Source organism: Rattus rattus, chromosome 2 (genome assembly GCF_011064425.1).
Source record: "Rattus rattus isolate New Zealand chromosome 2, Rrattus_CSIRO_v1, whole genome shotgun sequence".
NCBI lineage: Eukaryota > Metazoa > Chordata > Mammalia > Rodentia > Muridae > Rattus > Rattus rattus.
The window spans coordinates 44,450,648-44,476,903 of NC_046155.1; the positions used below are offsets into that span (position 1 = coordinate 44,450,648).

At 41.8% G+C, this 26,256-nt stretch overlaps 1 protein-coding gene across 1 annotated transcript in view; it reads left to right on the forward strand.

Annotated features, from left to right (window-relative positions):
• Positions 1–26,256, forward strand: part of Slf2 (SMC5-SMC6 complex localization factor 2) — a 60,218-nt gene that overhangs the window by 20,260 nt on the left and 13,702 nt on the right. The window contains exons 9-14 of the mRNA XM_032892049.1: positions 801–903; positions 10,653–10,728; positions 16,226–16,367; positions 22,738–22,840; positions 23,237–23,413; positions 24,907–25,004. Coding sequence (XP_032747940.1) covers positions 801–903; positions 10,653–10,728; positions 16,226–16,367; positions 22,738–22,840; positions 23,237–23,413; positions 24,907–25,004 — 699 coding nt within the window. The remainder of the gene's footprint in view (positions 1–800; positions 904–10,652; positions 10,729–16,225; positions 16,368–22,737; positions 22,841–23,236; positions 23,414–24,906; positions 25,005–26,256) is intronic.

Genomic DNA, 26,256 nt, shown 5'->3' on the forward strand with positions numbered 1-26,256 from the left:
AATCCAGCCATGGCAGTTCACAGCTGGAATCCTAGAATTGCTGGGGCAGGAAGAGCGCAAGTTTGGTGTCACTCTGCGCCTACAGAGCTTTTCTCAAAAAACATATTCCCAGTACCACAGAAGGAAAGGGTCATCGGTGACAACAGTAAGAACAGTGGCTGTCAGAAGCTGGGGCTTGACCAAGGTTTGTTTTATTCATGGCTAGAGAGTCCTGGCTCTGGTCTCTTGTTTTGCTGTGTTTTTCCTCCACTAGTACTGTCTACTGCTCCATTGTATTGCAGTGCTCGCTTCCTGCTCAGATTCGCAGAAAGCACATAGAGCTGGAGCTTGCCTTTCTTGTGGCTGATTGGGTGAACTGTCAGCAGTACCACATATAGCAAGTGATTTTGCCCAACTAAAAATCAGAACTTCAGTACCACTGAGAAAGACAAAAAGAGATACTGGGGTAGATAGTTCTTAGGCTCGCTCTGTCCAATGCCTGACTAGGATAATTGTTCTGGTGTGTGGCATTTCAAGTCTGTAAAGACCATGTGGACTCTGGTGCTGAGTTTTAGGAAAGTTCACCCCTAAAATGACAAAAGCTCATGTCCTCAGACTTGGTAGTCTGAGCACTGCATACAAATGTGCCTTTGCCCACAGAGGAGTCAGATGGGCATCAGTTACGTGTGAACCTGTTCCATGTTAGTGTGGAATCCACCCCCATCAGCTGAAGCTTGCTTCCTCATTTCTCTGATTATGCCCAGTGTGTGTATGCTAGAGGTTTTTTCCGTGGGTAACCGTCACTGATTTTCTGTTTCCAGATCAGGAAAAACAGATCAGATTTTTTTGACAACACAAGGCTTTCTTACCACTGCATACCACTACGTCCAATGTCCTGTACCTGTGTTAAAGTGGCTGTTTCGGGTAAGAGAATTGTTTGGGGCTTATAGTGGGTACCTACTGTATCTCCTACTCAGTAAACTCCTAGGGTCTAGCAAAATAGCTCAGGAGTGAAGGTGTTTACCACCAAGCCTCACTATCTGAGTTCAGTGCCCAGGCCCTGCACGGTAGAAGCAAAGAACCCCCTCAAGAAAGCTGCGCTCCGGCTTCTAGAGATCATGCGCACCCCATGCACACTAAATAAGTGGATAAATGAATTGTTCTCACTTTAAGCAGAAAAAAAAAATCCATATTAAACCCATGGTTCCTAGGGGAATAAAATGAGGCAGGAAGAGCCAGTGCTCCTTCTCAAGTTACAGCAGTGCCTGTGCCTGATAGTCCTAGTCAAATGTATCTACGTGGGAGTCTGTGATAGTCCTATTCACATGTATCTACGTGGGAGTCTGTGATAGTCCCTGGAGGCCAGAGGTGTCAGCTCCCTTGAAGCTGGCATTGTAGTGACTGAGTCACCAGACATGTGTGCCAGGCACTGAATTCTAGTTCTCTATAAGAGCAGTACAAGCTCTCACTCTGAACCACTCAGCCACGTCGGCAGCCCCCATGTATGTTTTTATGCAAACTCAGCTGGATGTTTCTCTTCCATGTCCATATTAATGCTTAATTCATTTATATGTCCTTGTTTCTGTTTAAATGATGTAGATTTTATATAGTGCTTCGGTGTTCTTCTAGATATGTTAGACATGAGTGTAGGTGTTTATTGCTCTGGGCATATCGAGAAGACAGTAATTTAGTATTTAATACAGTGGATTTTGACCCTCTCTAGGGCTCTTGATGTTACGCTAGGTTCCCTGTTAGTAGTGCCCAGTTAAGGTAGTATTCTCCTTCCAAGGACACAGTTCATGGCAAGTTTTATTGCTTGTTTGTTTGGTTTTGGATTTTGAAGACAGGGTTTCTCTGTGTAGCCCTGGCCAGCCTGGAACGCTGTAGACCAGGTTGTCCTCCACCTCAAAAAGATCCAGGTGTCTCTGCCTCCCAAGTGCTGAGACTGCAGGCATGTGCCACCACTGCCCAACTCCTGTCAAGTTTTTCTTAAAACTACTGGAGTGTTCTATTTTAATAAAATTCTGGATTTATAGAAAATAGTGGAAGTAAACCTTTTTTAAGTATAAAAGGATATTTTGTACTATGCAAAAATCTGCCCTGTAGGCAGGGGAGATGTTTTTGTGTAAAATGCTTACTGCACAAGTACAAGGGACCTAAGTTCAGATTCTGAGGACCCATCTGCAGGCTCAGAGTGGCAACACATCTTGGCAACTCCTGTATATAGCTGGAAGTATATATGGGAAGATCATAGGGGCTCACTGGCCAGTGATTGTAGCTCCAGGTTCAGGAAGAGACCCTTTCTTAAAGAGTAAGATGAAATGGGCTGGGCAAGATGTCCAGTTGGAAAGGGTGCTTGTCACCAAGCCTGACAACCCAGATTCCGTCTCCAGGAACCAGATGGTAGGAGACAGCCGACTCCTGAGGTTGTCCTCTGACCTCCACTGGCTTGCTATGGATGTGTTCTCTTCCACAGCCAATAAGTAAATACGGTCAGAGTGATAGAGGAAGACTACCAGTGTTTACCTTCGCCTTAGCAGAGGCCTATGTAAGTGATTATGCCTTCATGTACATATATACAATAGTCTTGCCCTGGAAATCCTGTCTCCTTTTAAACAGTCTCATTATATAGCCCTTACTGGCCTGGAACTCACTGTGTAGACCAGGCCTCAAAGATCTACCAGCCTGTTCTTAGATGGTCTGGGTAGGATGACTCAGCAGATAAGAGCGCCAGCTGCTTTTGCAGAGGACCAGGTTTTATTGGTATCAGAAAACTCTATTACATGTTGGCTTAGTCAGTGGTATTTTGCTGTGATGAGATACCATAACTACTCTTATAAAGGGAAATGTTTAACTGGGGCCTACTTATAGATGGAAGTCTTAGTCCATTATGGTGATGGTGTGGAAGTGGCAGCATGCAGGCAGCTAGAATGCTGGAGAGGTAGCCAAGAGTTCTACATCTGGGGCTGGAGAGATGGCTCAGCGGTTAAGAGCACCTGACTCCTCTTCCAGAGGTCCTGAGTTCAATTCCCAGCAACCACATGGTGGCTCACAACCATCTGTAAAGAGATCTGATGCCCTCTTCTGGTGTATCTGAAGACAGCTACAGTGTACTTATATATAATAAATAAATAAATCTTTTAAAAAAAAAAAAAAAAGAGTTCTACATCTGGATTGGCAGGCAGCAGGGAGAAGTGACCCGGGGCCTGGCTGGAGCATGTGAAACCTCAAAGCCCACCCCCACTGACACATTTTCTCCAACGGAGCCACATGTCACACCTAATAGTGCTACTCTCTATGAGCCTGTGAGGATCATCATACTTGTGAACTAAGATTTAGGGGAAAATATGGCATTTCTACTCTGGACTTTGGGAGTATATCAGGAAACCTGTTTACAAGACTTTAGAGACATTCTGCATTATTGTCATGTGGCGGCAGGTGGAGGGTGTTTTGGGTTTTGTTTTTTCGAGAGTGGTTTTCTGTATAACAGCCCTGGCTGTCCTGGAATTCTCTCTGTAGACCAGGCTGGCCTCAAACTCACAGAGATCTGCCCCTGCCCCCAAGTGCTGGGATTGATTAAAGGTGTGTGACACCATGCCCAACTAGTGGTTGGCATTTTTAGTGTCACTGTGCGAGGTACTAGATGAAACACCACAAGAAGCCTACCTTCTAACACAGAAGAGGTAGGAAAATGTAGGGATGTACAGTCGTTTGTTTGGTTTTCTAAAGAGTCAAGTACTGTGAAGAAAAGTGAGGGAGGCCAGCATGGGCATGGGAAGTAGAAGAGGTAAGAGGGATTCTTGTTTTACCTTAATGTGGTGGTTTGGGGTTTTTCATCCACCTGCCTCGGTTTCCCACCACCACCCTGCAGTGAGATATTTCTATTAAGGTGAAATCAAAAGAATGAAGTTGGTTGAATGGGCCCCCACTTGTCCCCATATAAAAAGATATAGGTTCCAAGTAAGGTGTTTTCAGCACAACTACCAAAGAAATTGATGAGTAAGCTTCATGCTGTGTGAGAGAGGAGCTTTGTCCACAGTAACAGCGGTAGTAGAAAGACCACGGAGCAGCACTTGCTGGATATGGTTAACAATTTTGATCTGCTGGTACTAATTATCTTTTGTATTGCTCCCACAATAAATTTCATCTGCCTCAAGTTATTTTAAAGTAACTCATTCTCCTCCTCCTCTTCCTCCTCCTCGGTCTCTCCCGTCGGTCTCCTTGATGCCTGGGTGCTAGCCCTGAACAGGCTTTAGCTTGCTAGTGTCACCTTACAGTGTGCCTCTCATCAAAATAACTGTACATATCTGAAGATAACTCTGTCTGCCCAGCAGTTTTCAGCGACACTTCTACACATCTACCTCGCCTGCATATTTGTATTTCTAATTTTAAACTTGACTATCATACTGGGGTTTCTGTAGTCCCTGATTACATATTTTTCTCTATTTTTATGTCGTTGATGTGGACTGTCGCACATAACAAACATACCTTTTCACTAAGCAGATTTGTATACCTTTCTGAATCATTCTTTGAAAATTAAGATACTTTCTCTGTGTAAGCCATATTTTCTCATCTCTAGAAAAACCTTGACTTTTACTATTGGCAAATTAGATAAATTTTAATGTTAATAGTTCTAACTGTATTGGCTTTTGTTTTTTGAAGACAAGGGTCAGGTTGTATAGCTCAGTGCTGGGTTATACATTTGTGCCACCATACTCCACCTAGCTTTGTTTGCTAAAATGTAATAAAAATGAGCTGAGCCAGGCATACTATTTTGTACTTCTAATAATGGCGACTGCAGAGCCTGAGGCAGGAACATCTCAAGTTCAAAACCTTTTCATGCTGTCTAAAGAGTTTGAAACCAGCCTGAGCTAAACATTGTGAGATCCTGAAGGAAGGAAGGAAGGAAGGAAGGAAGGAAGGAAGGAAGGAAGGAAGGAAGGAAGGGTGGGGTGTGAAGAGGTGACCTAGTGGTTAAGAGCACTGCCTGTTCTTCCAGAGGATAAAAGAAAAAAATTAAAAATTTGCTTTTTATTTATTAGAGGCAGGGTCTTATTCGCTCTGGCTGTCCAGGAATTCTATATATATATAAACAGACTGCCCTCAAACTACAGGTCCAACTTTCTCTGCCTTATGAGGACTGAGATTAAAGGCATGTTCCACCCCTGCCCAGCTTGGCTTATTTTGTAGTATCATGTATGTTCAAATGTCGTAGAAAGAGTTCACTACTTAAGTTTTATTTTTTTGTTTTTTCATTTCAGAGAGAAATGTTTTGTTGTATAAGATTCAAGTTTTAAAAAGCAGACTAAATTTATTCCAAGTCTTTATTTCCACCTGCTATTGACATTGTGGTCAATGTTTTCTCAGTGATTGTCTGCATACAAAATTAATTAATGACTTGCCTAGAAAGCATATTTGATCCAGCCTTGAATAAATTGAACATAGTGCCACATGCCTGTAATTCCTGTGTTCAGTACCCAGAATCATGTTCATTGAGCATAGAGCATGTGCCTCTCATCCCAGCACTTTGAAGAGGTAAAGAGTCAGAATTACAAGGTCATGCTTAGATACAGGCCAGTTGTAACTATCTGAAACCCTGTCTCAGAACAAACAAATTGACTATGAGCCGGGTCTGATGGAATATATCTGTGATCCCAGTTACCCCCGGGGTCAGGCAGGAGGTCATAAGTTCAAACCAATTGAAAATGAATGTGAGCTGGAGATGCAGTTTGGAGTACTTTACTAAATGGATAGGTCCTGTCCTAGGTTCAGTCCCCAATACTGCAAAAGAAAAACCAAGTCAGTAAGCATAAATGGAACAAGTCCATTTGCTGTGTAGATTATTCTGATAATAAATAAGTGAGTATCTTCCTTTCAATATACAACTATCGTCCTTTTTAATAGCTTTGTTGTATTTTTTTGGTTTTCTATATTTTGATTTGTTTAAACCAGCCTCTAACCATAGGCAGTCTTATTGTATATGTGCTTTTCTTTTTTAAATTCACTTTATATCCAGATCACCGCATCCCTTCCCCCATCCCCTACTCCCACTCTCCTCTGAGAGGTGGAAGTCCCTCTGGGTATCCTCCCACCCTGGTACATGAGATCTCTGGGGTCCTAGACACGTTCTCTCCCACTGAGGCCAGAAGGCAGCCAGCTAGAACATATCTCACAGACAGGCAACAGGTTTTGGGATAGCCCTCATTCCAGTTGTTAGGGACCCACATGAAGGCCAAGCTGCACATCTGCTACATATGGGCAGGGGGCCTAGGTCCAGCCTATGTATGCCCTTTGGTTGATGGTTCACTCTCTGAGAACCCCCAAGGGTCCAAGTTAGTTGAGACTGTTGGCCTTCCTATAGAGTTCCTTCAGGACCCTCTTCAGGACTCCCCTTCAGGGCCCTCAATCCTTCCTCCTATTCCTTCCTAAGAGTCCTCAAGCTCTATCCATTGTTTGGCTGTGGGTGTCTGCATCTATCTGATCAGCTTCTGGGTGGAGCCTCTCAGAGGACAGCCTTACTAGACTTCTATCTACCCACGTAACAGAGTATTATTAATACTGTCAGGGATTGGTGCTTGCCCAAGGGAGGGATCTCCAGTTGGGCCAGTTATTGGCTATCCATTCTCTCAGTCTCTGCTCCATCCCCGTCCCTGAATTTGTTGTAAACAGGGTAAATTTTGAGTCAAAAGTTTTGTGAGTAGGTTGGATTCCCTCTCACTCACTCCACTGGGGTTCCTGACTACAGGAGTTGGACTCTTCTTTCTCCAATGTTGTGAGTCACAGCTAAGGTCACCCTCATTGATTCTAAAGCACCTCTCCTATCCCAGGTCTCTGGCACCTCCTCGAGATGCACCCCACATCCCCACCTATGTAGAGCATGTCTTTGAGTATTACATTCTCCTGGTAGGAGAGCTTAACACAGATACAGCCAAGACGTTCTTAAAGTAGATTATTTTTTACATTAAGCTGTGTATCTGGCTGAGCAGAATTTGGGTTATTCCTTATAGTTTAGATTTAAATTTATTGTGGTAAGTCTGTGGTTCTGGGTAGAAGAAAAGGATAGCAGTTGAAGTAGTGTATGTTCTACAAACATTTTTACAGTTGGGTTTTTTGTTTGTGTGTGTGTGTGTGTGTGTGTGTGTGTGTATGTGTGTGTCTCCATGTGTGTCCATGCGCGCGTGCCTTCTGGGTTCCAAAGAACCAGTTAGGCCCTTGTAAATTTTCTGAGACAGGAGTTTCACTACATAGCCTAAGCTGCCCTCAGTACTGGTCCTGAGAATGTGTACCACCATTCTCAGCCAGTTTTTTTAGCTTGGATTATTTGTCTTGGGATTTAAATTCCTATATTTTGTTAAAAGGTTGACTAGATCAATGGTTCTCAACCTGTGGGTTATGACCCCTTTAGGGGTCCTTTTCACAGAAGTCGTTGCCTATGACCATCTGCATGTCATATTTACATTCAGATTCCTAACAGCAAAATCATAGTTATAAAGTAGCAAGAAAATAATCATATGATTGGGAATCACCACAACATGGGGAACTCTATTAAGTGATCGCAGCATTAGGAAGATTGAGAAGCAGTGGACTAGATAAAAGTACAATGACTTCACCTAAGTATCAATAGACTTTAAATTTTTACTGAGTTACTAGTCATTCTGAACATAAGACTCTTTGCTTTTCTAATACCCTGATTATTAGAATAAAACAGTACCTTGGCTGGTGGGAGCCAAGGAATGCCACAGTCACATTATACACCATACCTAGTGCAGGAGGAGGAGGAGCAAAAGGCTATTTCAGATTGGGGGCATCAGACAGAGAAGGAATGAGAGAGGGAGTGTCCCTTGATATCCAGAAGGACTTTGGGAGCAATAGTAGAAATGCTCCAAATGTATTGTACCTGGCAGCCATTGGGCGATGGCATAAGCTCCTGCCGTTGGAAGACAGGCTAGAGGAGCACCCAGTTTATACTACTTATGAACATAGATTGTTCTATCTTTTGTTCGGGGTTGGGGGTGGGTGTTTAAACACTGGCTGTCCTAGAACTTACTCTGTAGATTGGACTAGCTTTGAACTCAAGAGGTCCGCCGGTCTCTGCCTCCAGAGTGCTGTTTAAATGAGTACGCCACTATCACCTGGCTTTCCTATCCTGTCCTTGAAGGCAGCTAATACCTAATTACTGTTCTTCCTTTGTCTCTGGTGACAAATGAACATCTTTGGTACCTTGGTTGTGCCTGGGGAGATGGTTTAGTGGGTAAAGTGCTTCCTTCACAAGCATGCGGACTTGAGTTCAAATCCCAGCAGTCACATAAAAGCTGTGCAGAGTGGTGTATGTCTGTGATCCCAGCAGTGTCAGCAGGAGGGCAGGGGCCAGTAGATAGCTGACTACTCAATCTAGGGGAATAGTGAGCTCCTGGTTCAGTGAGATCGAGAGCCTGGCCTCTCACTAGGATGATGTCAGCATGCGAACTTGAACTAGAAAACACGAGACCCTGTCTCAAAAAGTAAATGACTGAGTGTTGTTTCATGAGTGTAGGTGCAGTGTGACCAACCAGCTGACCTGCTTCAATGCCTTCTCTAGTGATGGGATGATCTCCTAAAACTGTAAGCCAAGATAAGCCCTTCCTTAAAAGAAAATTGGAAGGTGGCTAGGTATGGCAGTTCTACCTGTAAACACATCCTTAGGAGATGGAAGCAGGAGGCTCAAGAGTTAATCAGTTTTAGATGCATAGCTAGTTAGAGTCCAGCTGGGGCTATACGGACCCAGATTCAAGTCCCCTCACCTAATTAAAAATGCATGGGTATGTTATTTATCTGTACGTCAGTTTCTATTTTGTGGTTTGATGTTTCTGTATGAGTGCTATGTGTAGTGACAACTCTAAAAAAGGAAAGCATCTCATTGGAGCTGACTTACCAAGTTGAGGGTTTAGTCCATCGTGGCAGGAAGCATGGCAGCTCTCTGGAGAAGGAACTGGAAAGTCCAGATTTAGATTGGCAGGCAGCTGGAAGAGAGAGACACTGGAGCTGACTGGAGCTTCTGAAACCTCAAAACGCACCCCAGTGACACACTTCATCCAACTCCAACAAGGCACCCCCTAACTACACTACTCCATATAGGCCTTTGGGTCCATTTTCATTAAAATCACCATATTCAGCAAGTTATAGGAATTCACCTCTTTCAGCCTTACCAGTATCGTGATTAAATACACATAATACCGCACCTGGCTTCTTTTTTTTTTTTTAAACCTAAGTTCTGGAGATTGAACTCAGGTTCTCTTCTTGAACAGCAAACACCTTACCAATTATGATCATCATAGAAGCACTCTTTATTTATTCTTTTTCTATTGGGTCAGATGGGCATGTGTATGCATGTATTGACTTGGGATTAACAAGAGTGTCATCAGTTGCTCTCCACTTTATGTTTTTTGAGACAGAGTCTTTACACTTATTATCTAGTGTGAGCTCCAGGGTTTCTTCTGTCTCTGTTTCCCCAAAGCTGTGAATTAGAAGCGCACACGCTCACACACGTACATGTACGCACACACACCAACCTGGCTGAAAGACAGCCCACTGGTTAAGAGCACTGGGTGCTCTTCTACAGGACCCAAGTTCAATTCCCAGCGTATACATGGCAAGACACAACAACCTGTGTAATCCCAGTCCCGGGAGATCTGATGCACTCTTGGCTTTCATGGGAACTGCATGTGTGTCATTCACAGACATAAATGCAAACACTCATACACAGGAAAATAAAGTATTTTGAGATGATGTTTCACTATATAGCCCTAGATGGCCTGAACTCTATAAACCAGGCTGGCCTCCACTCAGAAGAGATCTGCCTACCTTTGCTTCCCAAATTCTGGGATTAAAGACATGCACACCATGACCAGCCATACTTGGGTTTTCGTTGGATACTAAGGATGGAGCTCAGGTCCTCATACTTGTTACTAACACCGTAGCAACTCAGTCATCTTCTAAGCCCCTCCTTTACATTTAATTTTGAGTGGTGCTGTTCTTTCAAGTGTTATTTACTTATTAATTACAGGTAGAAGTTGTAAAAATAGGAAACAACAGAAACCAAGTAGCCTGTTAGAATGGAAAGAGGCCTGACCTGAAACTAGACCTGTGTTCAACCTCCTGTTTATCTATTTTTGTATACCCATTGGTTGGTCTGCTTGCTTGCCCATGTAATAAAAGCCCTTTTTAGTGGAGTGTATGGGGACTGGGGTGTCGCTGCTTTGCCCAGGCTGGACTTGAATTCACAATTTTCCTGTGTTAGGCACCTAAGGAGCTAGAATTAAAAATATTTAAACCTGGGGTTGGGGATTTGGCTCAGTGGTACAGCGCTTGCCTAGGAAGCGCAAGGCCCTGGGTTCGGTCCCCAGCTCCGAAAAAAAAGAACCAAAAAAAAAAAAAAAATATTTAAACCTGCATGTGGTGGCGCATGCCTTTAATCCCAGCACTTAGGAGGCAGAGGCAACCAGATCCTGATCTACAAGACAGGACAGCCAGAGCTACACAGAGGAAACCCTATTTCGAAAAACCAAAAATGGAAGGAAGGAAAGAAGGAAAAAAAAAAAAAGGAAAGTTCTCATGACAAGACTCAAAATAGCTTCACATGGACCTAGCAAATACTAAACTTTGCTTTCTAATACCTATTTATCTGTTTTTGACAGATGATGTCGGTTCACACAGATTGTATTGTGTCAGTGCAGATTTTAAGTACATTGATGGAAATCACCATTAGAAATGGTGAGTATGAGTTTCGGGGTATGTGCTGTTGCTTGTTACATACTCTCATTTGGTTGATGTTAAAGTTCTGATTTTGTTTGCTTTGATTTTTGTTGGTACTTGGGATTGAACATAATATTAACAGATGACAATCCTTCATCTTTAACACGTGAAGACTGGAGAAATGGATCAATGGTTAAGGACCCGGGTTCAATTCCACATGGCAGTTCACAACTCTCTAAAACTCAAGTTGCTGGGGGTTCATGGCACCAGGCATTCATGTGGTTCTAACCCTCAAAAAATATATAACAGGGGTTATTTTATAGGGTCAGTAGAAATAGTTGAAAATATATCTATGTGTTAAACTACCCAATTAAAAAATTATTATTAGTTATACTTAAGTTTTCTTATTGTTTAACATAGTCTTGTGTAGTTATCCTCAAACTAATTTTGTCACCTGAGCTGGCTTGAATTCTTAATCCTCTTCCCTCATGCCTCCAAGTGCTGCTGGGATTGCAAGGATACACTACTGGGCTCAGCTTCAGCCAACTGATGTTAATTGGCATTAATTGGATGAGCCAAGCATATTTAAGCCACCACATTCCATTCCCTGGCGCCCATAGACTTCTTTAAACACATGAGTCTATGGGGGCCATACCTAAACATAGCATAATTCAAATTGCATTTAGTCCAGCGCCCAAAGTCCCCATAGTCTACAGCAGTCTCAACAAAGTTAAAAGTCCAAAGTGATTCATCCAATCACTTAAAACTGTAATCCCCAAAGCAAGACAGGAACCCAGCAGGACAAACTCCAAACTCTGCATCTCCATGTCTGATGTCAAAGTGGCTTCAGATCTCCAACTCCTTTTTCATCTTTGTTGACGGCAACAAACTTCTTTCTCCTGGACTGATTCCACTCCCGACAGCAGCCTTCCTTGGCAGATGTCCCACGGCTCTGACATCTCCAACATCTTGGGGTCTCCAAGGCAACTTCAGCTTCATAGCTTCTTGTTTCAATGTCTGGGATCCACACATGATCTTCTGGGCTCTTCCAGAGGGCTGGCCATCACTTCTCCAGCTCTGCCCTCTGTAGCGCTCTCAGTCAGGTTGATCCACTCCACTGCTGCTGCTGTTCTTGGTGATCATCCCATGGTACTGGCATCTCCAATACTCTGGGGTCTTTAACTGCATCTAGGCTTCACCAGTAGTCTCTCATAGGCTCCCTTCATGGTGCCAAGCCTCAACTCCTCTGCATGACCCCTTCAGTCCTGGGCCACCTACTGCAACTCAGGCTGCACCTTCACCAATGGCCTTCCATGGCCTCTCTCAGTGTCAATCCTCAGCTGCTCTTCACGACGCCTTCACGCCTTCAAAACCAGTACCACCTGGGTGACTCTCACATTACCAAGTCCGGTTGCAGCATGAGGTAAAATCTTGCCTATCTCTGGAATATGAACACAACTTCTTTGTGCTGTCAAAAAACACTTCCCAGAGTTTACCTCAGTGTTGTTGTAAAAATATAAAAATAATATAAGTATTGTTGTCTTTTACCTCGCTAGGTCCAGCACCGCGGTGCCCCAAGATATCTGCTAGATATCTTGGCGGAAATACATCCCAACTCCGCGGCGGCCCAGTGTCTCCTGCCACCTCACACTTTCCTACACTCAAACCGTCACATAAAAGAACACACAACACAATAATCTTAGATCCAATTGGTAAGATATAATTGCCCACCTAAACATACATAGCCCAGTACCATCCATCTCTTAAGAACATTAATAACAACCTGTAAATACACAGAGCAGAATCTTAACATCCCCTGCCATGGCTTCTCTCCTTCTCCTTCTCCCTCTTGTCTCTTCCTCCTTTCCGTCCCAGTCTCCTCCCCTTCCTTCAAATCTCTTTCCCGCCCATCCTTCCTTCTCATCCAGTGACAGGCCTCCTTCTTTCTTGTGCCTGCCTCACCTATGACATCATCCTACATTTCACCCTTTTTGTCTAATTAAAAAAAAAACTTTTCTCTCAAATATAAACTGAGCACTATTATCATTTTGTAATTAAGAGCATAAAATATATCTAACACCCAGTCCAACACTATATCAGTTAAACAGAACATTTAGTTATCCATTCCAGGTTAAGAAGGGCTTAAAATCTGTATTATAATCCAATAAAATATGTATATTTAGAGTTAAACAGCCTGATAGACTATGAGACTATAATGTCTTCAACCCCGTCAGAAATCTGGAAATGACCAAATATCTATACACATAGAAAGCCTAACATGGCTTCCAGAACTGAGAGGTTGTAGAGACAAAACTCCACTAGCACAGTCCCCTGTTAGCAACATGTGAGCCGCAAGTCTTCAGCCTTCTGGCCCAAAATCAACTGACAGACTCTTGAAATGCAGATTTCGAAGGGCTGATCACCCTGTCTTGGCAGGGTTTATCAGTCAACTATTTTGCATAATTTGTCCTTTTCTGGACAGTCTTAGTCTGCAGATGAAACAGGCAGTTTTGTCTAGTGGCTGCCTAGCCACAAAGTATTGCCTCACCTGGAGGTAAAGATGTTCAAATTCTTCATTAAATCTGCCAAAGGGGAACTGTTAGGAGCAGATATGTCTCAACAAAAGATAAATAACTTGGGGTTGGGGATTTAGCTCAGTGGTAGAGCGCTTGCCTAGCAAATGCAAGGCCCTGGGTTCGGTGCCCAGCTCCAAAAAAAAAAAAAGATAAATAACTTAAAATCTCAAATTTTGTGAATATCCGACATTTTTAAAAAACATCTATCTATATAAGTTAATCTGAACTGTTGTCTCCATATCCTAAATTTTATCTTGAAAGTACTCTCCCAAACTCAGAGCCATGACTTTGCTATTTGAATCTTAACTCACAGGTGTAATCATCTTAGAAGTTTGTAATGACAACAACAGAAGGACTGGCTTGTACTTTTAAACTTTTTTGACAAATAAATTCTGTACCGAAACAAAGATATGATTTAAGCTTAGTTACCAAATGAGATTATGACTGTACAGTTCAATCTAGCTAATTCCTCCCTGTTAAATTGCAACCAATTTTCAATTCCTCATAAAAACAACTTTAGAATAACCACTTTCAGCCCCCCAAAATCCAGGGAATTGGGGCGACGACTCCTCCATAACTTCTTCAAGCTGTACATGGGCGTTGAGATATCCTTGGGGGTAGGAGGTAGGAAGAATGAAGCAAATTCTGTAGCTGATGTGTCCTGACTGAACCCAGCTGAATGTCCTTGAGATCAAGAATCCAAGTAGGCACACAATGTAAAATACAACTCTCAAGACAAAAGTTTAGAATCGAGATATCTTTTTGTTTGATTCTCCTGAATCAATTTTTCAGGCGGTCTACCTCTATCAAATCTTATTGGTATGACTCTGTGAGGTTTCCAGAGCCTAATCACACTTTTTAAAAACACAAAGACAAAATCTTTCTTCCAAAATACTGTGTTCCTTAGTCTGAAACCAGAAAAGCTTGTATCTTGCACTCTCTCCCAGAGTAATAATATAACCATAAAACTCAAAGTCACACCCATTATGAAGACTAAACAATTTTTTAAAAAGGAAGTAAGCTAAACAATGAGCCTGATAGGCTTTTGTACTCTGTGATATCAGGAAATGAACCCAAAATTCCCGTGGAGCCCACGTTAAGGGAATCTGAGCTTCCTGTTGTGGCAAATATCAAAAGTAACCACAAACCCTCGCTAGCCAGCATCAACCATATGGCCTTTAGCAGGGTAATTCATAAAACAAACCAAATACCTTCTACCAATTCCAATATCAATAAGCAACATATCAAACCAGGACTTTTGCCCAAAATATCTCAATCTGTTAAGCTCTCTACCCGGAGCCACATTTTTTCTTTAACCTTAATAACTTCTACAATATATGCCTGCATTCACTCTACCTGGTGTTACAGACATTCATCACAACTCTCTACTTGAGGTAGTGACTAATTTTTCCCTATCTGAGTTCTGAACCGTGGATGAAAATCCCTACCTGATTCAGGTAATCTCTTTACTCTCTTCTTTCTAAAAACAAACTTAATCACCTTTTAATATCTGTGATTAAGAAGTAGCTTTTCTAACTAGGATTTCAACCCAAAATTCCCGTGAAGCCCACGTTAAAAAGAATATGAGTATCCTGAAAGACTTTCTAAACAACTTTCTTTAAAAAGCAGCTTTTAATCTCTAACTCTCTGAGCTGCCATTACTTAATACACAGTAGGGGACCTACAGCCTGCCAGCCCAGGTGGCTTCCTCGTGAAGTTGGGCATCATCTGTTGTTGTAAAAATATAAAAATAAATAAAGTAGGGTTGTCTTTTACCCCGCTAGGTCCAGCACCGTGGTGCTCCAAGATATCTGCCAGATATCTTGGCGGAAACACATCCCAACTCCGAGGCGGCCCAGTGTCTCCTGCCGCTGCACACTTTGTTACACTCAAGTCGTCATATAAAAGAACACATGGGGTTGGGGATTTAGCTCAGTGGTAGAGCACTTGCCTAGCAAGTGCAAGGCCCTGGGTTCAGTCCCCAGCTCCGAAAAAAAGAAAAGAAAAAAAAAACCACACAACACAATAATCTTTGACCCAATTGATAAGATTGCCCACCTAAACATACAAAGATACCATCCATCCCTTAGGAACATTGATAACAACCTGTAAATACACAGATCAGAATCTTAACGTCATCTGCCATATTGTCCTGCCACAGCTTCTCTCTTTCCCTCTCTCCTGTCTCTACCTTTCTGTCCTAGTCTCCTCCTCTTCCTTCAAACTTCTCTCCCGCCCATCCTTCCAATGACAGACCCGTCATCCAATGACAGGCCTCCTATCTTGTGCCTGTCTCACCTGTGACATCATCCTACACCTCAGTGATAGTGGTCTCTTCTTAATCACCACTAATTTCTTAGCTACAGCTAACCAGCATCCATTGTCCCAGTAGTCTCTTCTATTCTGGACTCTAAAGCCAGAGCCTCATGGCTAAAGCTGTCAAGTTCTGCTGTTCGCTGAGGCTGCAACATGCCCCTCACTGCACCCCTGCATTCTGTTATCAGCTTTCCATTTTTCAATTCCCTCACTGCCTAACCTTGGCTGTCCTGGAACTTGCTCTGTACATAGACCTTGAACTCAGAAGTCTGTATGGCTCTGGGATTAGTCTGTATGGCTCTGGGATTAAAGGTGTGAACCACCATGCGTGGACCTAAACTTAGCTGGGTGGGATCTTGCCCCAAAGTCAACTCCCTTAATCTGCTATCTCCTTGAACATAGGATTCAGCTCCATTCTACTTCCTGGTGCCCTTTAATACTTGAACCATATATTTTGTATTTCTTCTTTCTCAGATTGCTCCTTTTCATTAAAATAAGAGTGCCACTCTAATAGTGCCACTCCCTAGGACAAACGTATTCAACTACCTCAGATGGATTATCACTATTCAGTGTGGCTTTATGACTGTATGGTTTGAATTAAAATAATTCCTTGTGTTAACCAGATACTTTCAGTGACTCTCCAGTTTGGCCATGGATCCCATCATTGTCTGATATAGCAGCTGTATTCTTCAACATGGGTGTTAGTTTTGGATCTTTGTTTCCTCTGGAGACTCTTCAGCCAGACTTTAATGAAGACAATCTAATGTAAGTTTTCTTCACATTGTAAATACCAAAAAGATCTTTTGGGTATTTTTTGGTTTTGTTTTTTTGAGATAGTATCTTAATCTGTAGTCCTCCCTGTCCTGGAACTTGCTCTGAAGAACAGGTTGGCTTGAATTAACAGAAACCTACCTGCCTCTGCCCCTGTCTGCTCCCCTCTGCCCCTCTGCCCCTCTCTGCGCCCCTCTGTGCCCCTTTGCTTCTGCCTCTGCAGTGCTGAGATTAAAGGTGTATGCCACAAAACTGGGCTCAGAAACATTTTTAATGGTTGCTATTCTTTCATTGTCATTATAATTGATTTAATAAATTCAGTATTCATTCTCAACTTAATAAATTCAAAGCTGAAATCAGTCTTGAAATAGCCTACTTTCTTAGTACCTGCACTAATGTAAAAGTCACCATCATGTTTAATGAGGAAATAGTAGAAACAATCCTATAAGGAGTTTTAAAGGCTTCTCATTGTTATTTAACCTTGTTTTGCTAGGCCAGCAAGATATAATTCCCATGCAAGCCTGATAACCTTGCCCCAGTAGATAACCTATACCTACGAGTAGGAAATTACCTGACTCCCAAAAGCTGTCTATATCAGGGCCTTGGCACATATATCCAGACTCACTCACCACCCACCTACATACCCTACTGCACTCTCAATAAATTTAATTTTTTAAAAAATCATATGTAGATATTTATTGGTCAAAGCAGTTAGTAAGAGAGTAGGAAAGCCATAAAAATTGGAAAGAACTTGGTAAAAAATAACTTGATAAATGATTCAGTCTATGCATAAAGGCCTAAGAACCAGCTGAGAGACTATGACAAATAGACTTTGTATGGATACGAGGGTATAAAATTTAGAAAGCCAAGCCAATAAATAACCTTTTTGTATCTGATCAGGAACTAGTTAAAAGTATGCCACAGAAAGGGACTTTCTTAGTGACAGGAGGGGAAATTTTTCTAGAAATAAACCTAACTAGAAATGTGTATATATAAATCACTAAAGGCAAAACGATGGCAAAGGAAAGTCTGCTGTGCATTCCAACAAGGGTGCTAAGGTCTGGGGCAGAACGTCAGCAGGGTTTGAGGTTACTGGAAGGAATTGGACCATGCAACTGATTAGAAATGCATAAAAATCAGAATTATGAGGGAAAACTGTCCTCAGCAGATTTTTACCAAATGGGAAAAATATTTCCCAATGGTAAAGGTCTAAAGAAGTCACAAATACACACCGGTGCTTAGTATATACTAAAGTTGTAGCTTAGGAGAGGGTATTCTCCAGGGCCTTCAAAAGCTCAATAGCCATTTAGGGGGAAATGGACTCATTCCTCAAGTTGACAGATCATGGATTTCAACATACTCAGTGAAAATAAGTAATAGAAGAAACTGCAGAATTGTTTTATTCTAGAAGAGAAGATGGTTTTATGTGTAAAGTAAAACCCTCTATGAAAGGAAATGAGAATTTGATTACATTTTTTGAGGTTTTGATGGCAAAGATGATTTTAAGTAATGTCAAAGAAAACCTTCAAAATGGAGGGGAACAAAAAGATATGGGGTGTGGACACAAGTTAGAGCAAGAACCAGACTGGTCACGGACAAGGGCTACAAGTAAATATCAGCAGCTCACTCTAAGACAGGCAGAAGAATGGACTGACTGCAGGAAATGAAGGAAAAGCAAATCTTAAATTACAAGCAGGCATTCATCTTTGCTCATAAGGAAAACACAAATTATTATAACATGGTGTGTCCAAAATTAAATTTATTTCTGCATTTTTTTCCCACCAAAACTGGACCCCCTTGTTACTTAGGTGAACTTCATATCAAAAAATTTGTTCAACGGCAAAATTAGACATACTCCAATAATTTAAATAGAAGAAACAGTGCCTTCCTCACCTATCCATTTGTGGTTTGAAACAATAGGGCTAGCTATCTTGAACTTGCTCAAATCCTCCTGCCTTTGACTCCTCAGTTATGGGGTTGTAGGTATGTCCCACTATACCCAGCCACCTAAATACCTCTTTCCACGCACCCACCAACCCCCCACTAACCTCCCTAGACAGGGTTTTACTCTGAGGACTCTGGATGACCTTGAACTTGCTGGGTAGACCAACTGACCTTGAAATCACACAAAATTTGTTGGCCTCTTTGTTTCCCAAGTGCTGGGTTCAAAGACAAGCACCATCACCACACCCAGGTAACTACCTATTTAAAAATACTTAATCCTTCCAAATAATACAAACAATTAAAGTGCTGAAGTGATGTTTCAGCAGTTAAGAGTCTGTACTGCTCTTATAGAGGATCCAAGTTTGGTTTCCAGGACCCATGGTCATTGACTGACAGCTGTAACTCCAGCTCAAAGGGAATCGATGTATCTCATTCCTGTGACATATTTACACAGGGATACACTCATCCACACAACAATAAATACATATATAAACATTTTAAATATCAACTACATTGTTTTTAGTAAACTGAACAGTATGTAGTAATTTTATATATCGTATACATATGAATTTTTAATTAATTGTAGTAAGCATGTACAATAGCACAATTGAATAATTGCATTAATATAAAAACATGAATAGTACTTAGCCATATAATTTGGAGGGGTTTCTAGAGTTCTGGCTCTGTGGTTAGGAGCACTTGCTGCTCTTGCAGAGTTCCTAGGTTGAGTTGCCAACCCCTACATGAGGCTCTTTACAGCCACTGCTCCAGCTCCACACTATCTAGTGCTCTCTTCTTGACTTTGGGCACTGCGCCCACATATACACGTAACTAAAAACAACTTCAAAATTACAGTCTTGATTGTTTGACTGTGGTTGAGGAACTAGACAGTGGTTCACCGAGGTCGGGGAGATGGAGGCAGGTGAAAAGCATGCAGTGTAATGAAGAGCCAGCATGGTGCTCAGAGGACTTTGAAAAGCTGGCTGTTCTGCCTGAGCCTTCTACATACACAGACTTAAAACCTGAGTCCTGAGAGCGTTCTACCCGAGTACTGATGGATACACCTTTAATCCCAGCACTTGGGAGACAGGCAGGCGAATCTCTGAATTCCAGGCCAGCCTGGTCTACAGAGCTAGCTCCAGGATAGCCAGAGCTAACCTGGGGCATGGGGGAGGATATATCTGCCATTTTCAATTAATTGTCTCATAGCTATTTCTTCTCTAGCATTTTTCTCCAAAATTCTTCACTGTTAGAAGAAATGTCTGTGCATATACATCATATATTTGAGTTTACAGTGTTATTGATCTATTTTTATTTTTCCTATTCTTCCTCCTCTCGAGACAAGAATCATTGTTACCTCAGTCTAGGCTTACACTGAGGTATTCCAACTTAAACATAAGAGCTGGAATTACTAGGCCTCTGACCAATTTTTTATGTTGTCCTCTAGCCTTTTGTTGTTACCAAATTGATCTGCCTATTTTTCCCATCATTGCATCACTGGGAAGTCTTATATCATACCTGCTGTATGTCAGACAGCTGAGGGTTTGATACAGTATCTTTCTTTTTTCTTTTCTTTTTTTTTTTTTTTTCTTGTTTTTTTCTTTTTTTTTTTTTTTCGGAGCTGGGGACCGAACCCAGGGCCTTGCGCTTGCTAGGCAAGTGCTCTACCACTGAGCCAAATCTCCAACCCCCTTTCTTTCTTTTTTTTTAAAGATTTATTTATTGATTTGATGTATGTGAGTACACTGTAGCTGTCTTCAGACACACCAGAAGAGGGCATTGGATCCCATTATAGATGGTTGTGAGCCACCATGTGGTTGCTGGGAATTGAACTCAGGACCTCTAGAAGAGCAAAGATTTATTTGTTATATTCAACTACACTGTAGCTGTCTTCATGCACACCAGAAGAGGGTATCAGATCCCATCACAGATGGTTGTGAGCCACCATGTGGTTGCTGGAATTTGAACTCAGGACCTCTGGAAGAGCAGTCAGTGCTCTTAACCGCTGAGCCATCTCTCCAGCCCCAGTATCTTTCCTAAGTTAACTACAGATATTACTAGTAGTTTATTCCCATTTTACAAGTGAGTCCTAAGTTAACTACAGATATTACTAGTAGTTCATTCCATTTTACAAGTGAGTTAGGAATAGAAAAATGAAGCAATTCTTGAAAGTTATACAGAGTTGGGGAGGTGTTTAAGTCCAGCTTAGATAAATAGTAATTTCCAGGATGGCCACTGCTATAGTTAACCCTGTTTGCTTTCTGGTTGTTTTGTTTATTCTTTTTTGTTTCTCTCTTTTTAAAGTTAACATGGTGCTTCATGTTTGTAATCCTAGCATGTGAGAGGGTAAGGCAGGGGGATCACCACAAAGTATAGAGACTAGCCTGGACTACAGAATAAAACTATCTCAAAACCAAAAAGTGCTCCAAAGCCCAGGGACCGTGGCAGATAGAGGACAGAAGGAGTGTGAGAACTAGAGCTTGGGAAGAACCACTGAATTGCTGTCTTCTGGGCATGCTGTGGTTGTCGTAGCTGTAAACGTAGCAGTGCTCTTGCCTGTGCAGGACTCAGGAGGACCTGCCTCTCCTGGGGAGTGGTAGGCAGTGTATGATTGCAAGGAGACTCCTCTCCTGTGTCATCTTACTCTGTGTGGCCGCTGGTAACAGCTTTGCCCAGGAAGTAAACCCTGACTCACGCACATGCAAGTAGCCCCCATTAAAGTTCATGGGTCACAGAAGAAAAGAAAGAGAAATTGTTTACACTAGGGCGTGGAAGGGGATTAAAGGTACATTGCTAACAGGTAAGGGGCATTGTGAAAGGATGAATGAACGTCCTATTCTGACACCAGATATGTTGAGTTTGCCACCTACACAGAGGCCTGAATTAGAGGTCTGATCTCCTGGAGCTGGAGTAAGAGGTCGTCGTGAGCCACCTAGTATGGGTGCTGGGAAACAAACTCCAGTCCTTTCTTAGAGCAGTATGCACCGAGCCATCACTCCAGTCCAACCTAAGACTTCGAAGTAGCATTGTACAAGGATGGTGGATGAAAACATTGGCCATTTGATGATCAATTTGATCTCTAGACTCTCTGGATGGAACTTAATTTTTAAACCTCTAATCACAGATTAAGTTATGGTTGTCTTCATGAGTCTACCTTATCTGCATGAAGAGAGTTTCAGTTGTTAAGAGCACTTGTTGGGACCTAGTCACAAAGACAAAATACATGTTCTCAAAGCACAGGGTCATGTTCACATTTGCTTTTTATACATAAAATGTTCATGGAAGGAAGGAGTGAAGCCAGTCCTTACACAGTAGTAGCTGTGGAAAGAGGAAGCAAGTGGCTAAAAGAACCCACTTGGGAGGTCAAAACTTTTAATACATTTTAATGGTTTTTTTCTTTCTTTTTTTTTTTTCTTAGCCCAATGAATGTTGTTGGGTAGTGATGGTGGTTGTTGAGGGTTTTTTGTTTTTGTTTTTTAGCGAAAATATGTCACATAGTCAAATGCAGAGTCTACAGAGATGGCTCAGTGGTTAAGAAAGAGCACATAATCTTATAAAAGACCTGAGTTTGGTTCCCTATAGTCTGCAATTTTATCTCCAGGAGTTTCTATGCCCCCTTCTGTCCTTCATTGGCATTGTACCTGTGTGAACAAACCCACACATACACAAATAACTAAAATAAAAAAGCCATGTTCATGCATTTTCTTTTTTTAGGAACCTTTACTAAATTCAGATGTGTAAAATTAGTACGTGTGTGTACTCAAAAGTGTGTGTATTATTCTTTATATACACATGCACATTAAGTGTGCCTGGACCCACTCCTCTGTGCATGTGCTTGCAGAGGCCAGAGCAGGAGCTTTAGTATCTTCCTCTGTAACTTCCCATTCTGTTGCCTTAAGGAACCACTGAACCAGAAGCTCCTCCTTGAGCTAGGCTGGCTAGTGAGCTCTGGGATATGCCTGTTCCCATCTCTCAGGGTTGGAATTTCAAACACGGCATGCCTGGATTTTTGCATGGTTGTTGGAGATTTGAACTCAGGTCTTCTTGCATAGCACTGACCCATCTCCTCTACTTGTTTCCCTATATCACTTTGGTAGTTTATTTAGGTCACTCATAGGATCTGTAGTAATCATAAGGTTATTACTGTTATATTCACCCAGTTTTACATAGCTTTCTGAGACCCAGAACATTAAGGAACATAACCATTTCAAATGACAACTAAGCTAGGTACATTGGCATGCATCTGTAATCCCAGTTTCTCCAGAGGCTGAGGCAGGGTAAATATAAGTTTGGGGCTTGCCTGGACTGCATTGTTAGAACATGACTCAGTGTAGCTGTGCAGAGTTTCCTACAGTGAGTATTGACTCCATACTGCTTTCTCAATGATCCTGAAATACATGCTTTATTTTCTTCTCAATAGTTCTGAAACACAGAAAACACTGGGGGGAAAAGGAAGTGAAGATTCATCTTATAATCCAGTATTTTCAGCTCTTCCTGAAACCAACATTTTAAATGTGGTTAAGGTAGGAGAGAATTTGTGTATACTTAGCAAGGGGCCAGAACCAGTTTTGTGGTTAATTGTTTGAAACTCCACTGGTTTTCCATTATAAATGCATTTTTCTCTTATTTTTGTTTTAATACAACAAAAGTGACCTTCGGGTCAGAATTTTACAGTTAAAGTGTTAGAATGTAACTTAGTAACCAAGTAATTGCAGCGTGCAACATTTTAGTTGCTGAATTCAGTCAATAATACTGAAAATGGAGAAGAAAATGCTAATCCTTTCATTGTTTTATTTATGTTTTATTCGTGCCTTTTGTAGACATCTGATACTTGTTATCTGTGTGATCCTTTTTTGAATTTTTGTCAAGATTATAATCTAACTCCTGAGGTAATTTTGTTCTTTGTCCATTTCTGGCAGTTCCTAGGCTTATGTACATCTATACATCCAGAAGGTTACCAAGATGGAGAAATAATGTTGCTGATTTTAATGCTGTTTAAAATGAGTTTGGAAAAAGAGCTTAAACAGATTCCATTAGTAGACTTTCAGAGCCTCCTGATAAATCTCATGAAAAATATCAGAGATTGGAACACAAAGGTAATGTCTCTCAAAATTTAGATGTTGCAGCCAAGGATGGTGGTGTGGTGCATACCTTAGATTCTAGCACTTAGGAGTAAAGACAGGAAGTTGAAGAGCTAATGGGGTCACCTTCAGCTACACGGTGGCTACGGGACGATCTACAAAGCCCTGGGTGTTAGGGTCTTGTACTGCATCACAGTGTTTTCATATGCATTCAGAATTCAGGGATTCTAAGCTCAGTTAAGAACGATAATGAGGGGATTGGGGATTTAGTTCAGTGGTAGAGCGCTTGCCTAGGAAGCGCAAGGCCCTGGGTTCGGTCCCCAGCTCCGAAAAAAAAGAACGATAATGAGGAAGGCCCTGTTGGCCAGAACTGTTTCCCATTAAATTAATAACTGGGTTCTTTTTTTGTTTGTTTGTTTGTTTTCTAAAAGCAGCTGTTTTTGTTTTTCAAGACAGAGTTTCTCTGTGTAGCCCTAGCTGTCCTGGATCTGATCTGAAGACCAGGCTGGACTTGGAACTCACAGAGATCCACCTGTCTCTGCCTCCCAAGTGCTGGGATTGAAGGTGTGAGCCACTACCACCCATCAAGTAACTGTCATTGCAACATTTTTGGAGGGATTTACTGTGTCTCAGCATTTACAGGTTCTAGCAACCCAATCAATACCTTTGCCCTTGTTGGGCTGCCTTATCATTCACTGTAGATGTGGTAACACTTCAGGTTCTAATTAACTATTGCAAATTAAGATAAAGGGTGGCCAGGGAGGCATGACTAGCATAGCAGGACTACAGTGATATCATCTGAGGCCTTCAAGGATGGCCTTTCTGAAACAGCCTCTGAGCATGACCGACATGATTGCCATACCTGCAGCCAGGATTGAGTTGGACATAATTAGCCATGTGGGGGCTGCACATAGATAATTTATTAGGCCTTTTTGTAGGTACATTTTTAGACCAAGGTTTGGTTACACTAGAGCCCAGAAAAGTGCTGACCAGGCTCCAGAGATTACCAAGAGATAACGTATCTTGTCTGACTACACCCAGTGCTTACTTCCCTTATCATCAGCTTATTTTGAAGCAGCTGCTGTTTCCCATAATTAAGAGAGAGTTCGGTGGTTGCATACTTGCCCAGCAGGTATAAGGCTGGGCTTTGTCACTAGAAGAAAAGAAAAATACTATAACAGGATCCAAGAGTGCAAGAATTTTCAGGTCATGAACATATCTGGTCTTGTGTATATGTTATTATATACACATGGGAAAACTGGGATTAGAATACTTAATTCTTTCAAGAAATACTACCAAGTACAAACGAAGACAAGGTTTGGCAACAACATGGGAGTGACATGGCGTGCTAGTAGAACATGCTACCAGTTTACAGTATTATGTATTATGGTCACTGTAGTAGGTTCTAAATGACCTGTGTTTTTAAAATTCAGAAATCTTTTTTAGTGATTTATATTAAGGCAAGAAGTTATGTAGATCTGATTCTGAGCTGGTTCTCTTTTTTTCAGGTTCATGAACTCTGTTTGGGCATAAAGGAACTTTCCAGCCATCCCCATAACCTTCTGTGGTTGGTACAGCTAGTCCCTAACTGGACATCTCGTGGAAGGTATTGAAAAGTGAGATAAACGTTAAACTGTTTTATAATGCTGACCCTAGTTAAATGAGTTCTTACTTTGAGACAGGTTCTTACTATGTAGCCCAGACTGGCCTCAAACTCAACAGTCTTTCTTCCTCAGCCTCCCTGAATGTTAGGCTACCATGTGCACCTTGGGACTTTTGTTTCTATTCATCATCTTTCTTTTTTTTTTTTTTTTAAGATTGATTGATTGATTGATTGATTGATTGATTTTTGGTATGTGAGTACACTATAGCTGTCCTCAGACACACCAGAAGAGGGCATCAGATCCCTTTACAGATGGTTGTGAGCCACCATGTCGTTACTGAGAATTGAACTTAGGACCTCTGGAAGAATAGTCAGTGCTCTTAACCTCTGAGCCATTTCTCCAGCCCCTATTCATCATTTCTTTGAATGTTCTTTTATTGAGGGAAAGGTGTAGAAATTCTGATTGTGATGGTTTGTATATGCTCAGCCCAGAGAACGGCACTATTAGGAGATGTGGCCTTGTTGGAGTAGGTGTGTGTGAGTGAGTGGGCTTTAAGACCCTCATCCACTAGTAGCCTTCAGACGAAGATGTAGAACTCTGAGCTCTGCCTGCACCATGCCTGCCTGAATGCTGTCACGCTCCCACCTTACTGATAATGAACTGATCCTCTGAACCTGTAAGCCAGCCCCAATTAAATGTTGTCCTTTATAGGACTTGACTTGGTCGTGGTGTCTATTCACAGCTGTAAAACCCTAATAAAGGAAGACAGAAGTTGGTACCAGGAACTGGGGTATTGCTGTGATAGGCCTGTCCATGCTTTTGTTTGGAAGAATGTGGACTTTGGGACTTTGTATATGAAAAGCAGTAGAATGCTTTAAGTGGGGCTTAATGGGTCATCCTAGTAAGAATAAGGAAGACTTTGTTTCTGGGGGTGATTTGAACTGTGGAAGCCTAGTTTTAGAGATTTCAGAGAAGAATTTTAGTATATGGCCAAGAGACTGTTCTTGTGGCTGAGGAATTCTTTGGTGAAGAATGTGGCTGCTTTTTGCCATTGTCCAAAGAATCTGAGGTTCCAAAGAATGAGGCTGAGGTGAAGAGACTCGGATTTATTGCATTAACAAAGGAAGTCTCAGAAACACCCATCATAGAATTTTTTCTCTGGTTCAGTCTCATACAAAGCATTTTAAACAAGCATGGCAAGCTAAGAAAGGAAAGATATAAAGTACCAAGGAGTAAAATGGAGCTGAATCCTGT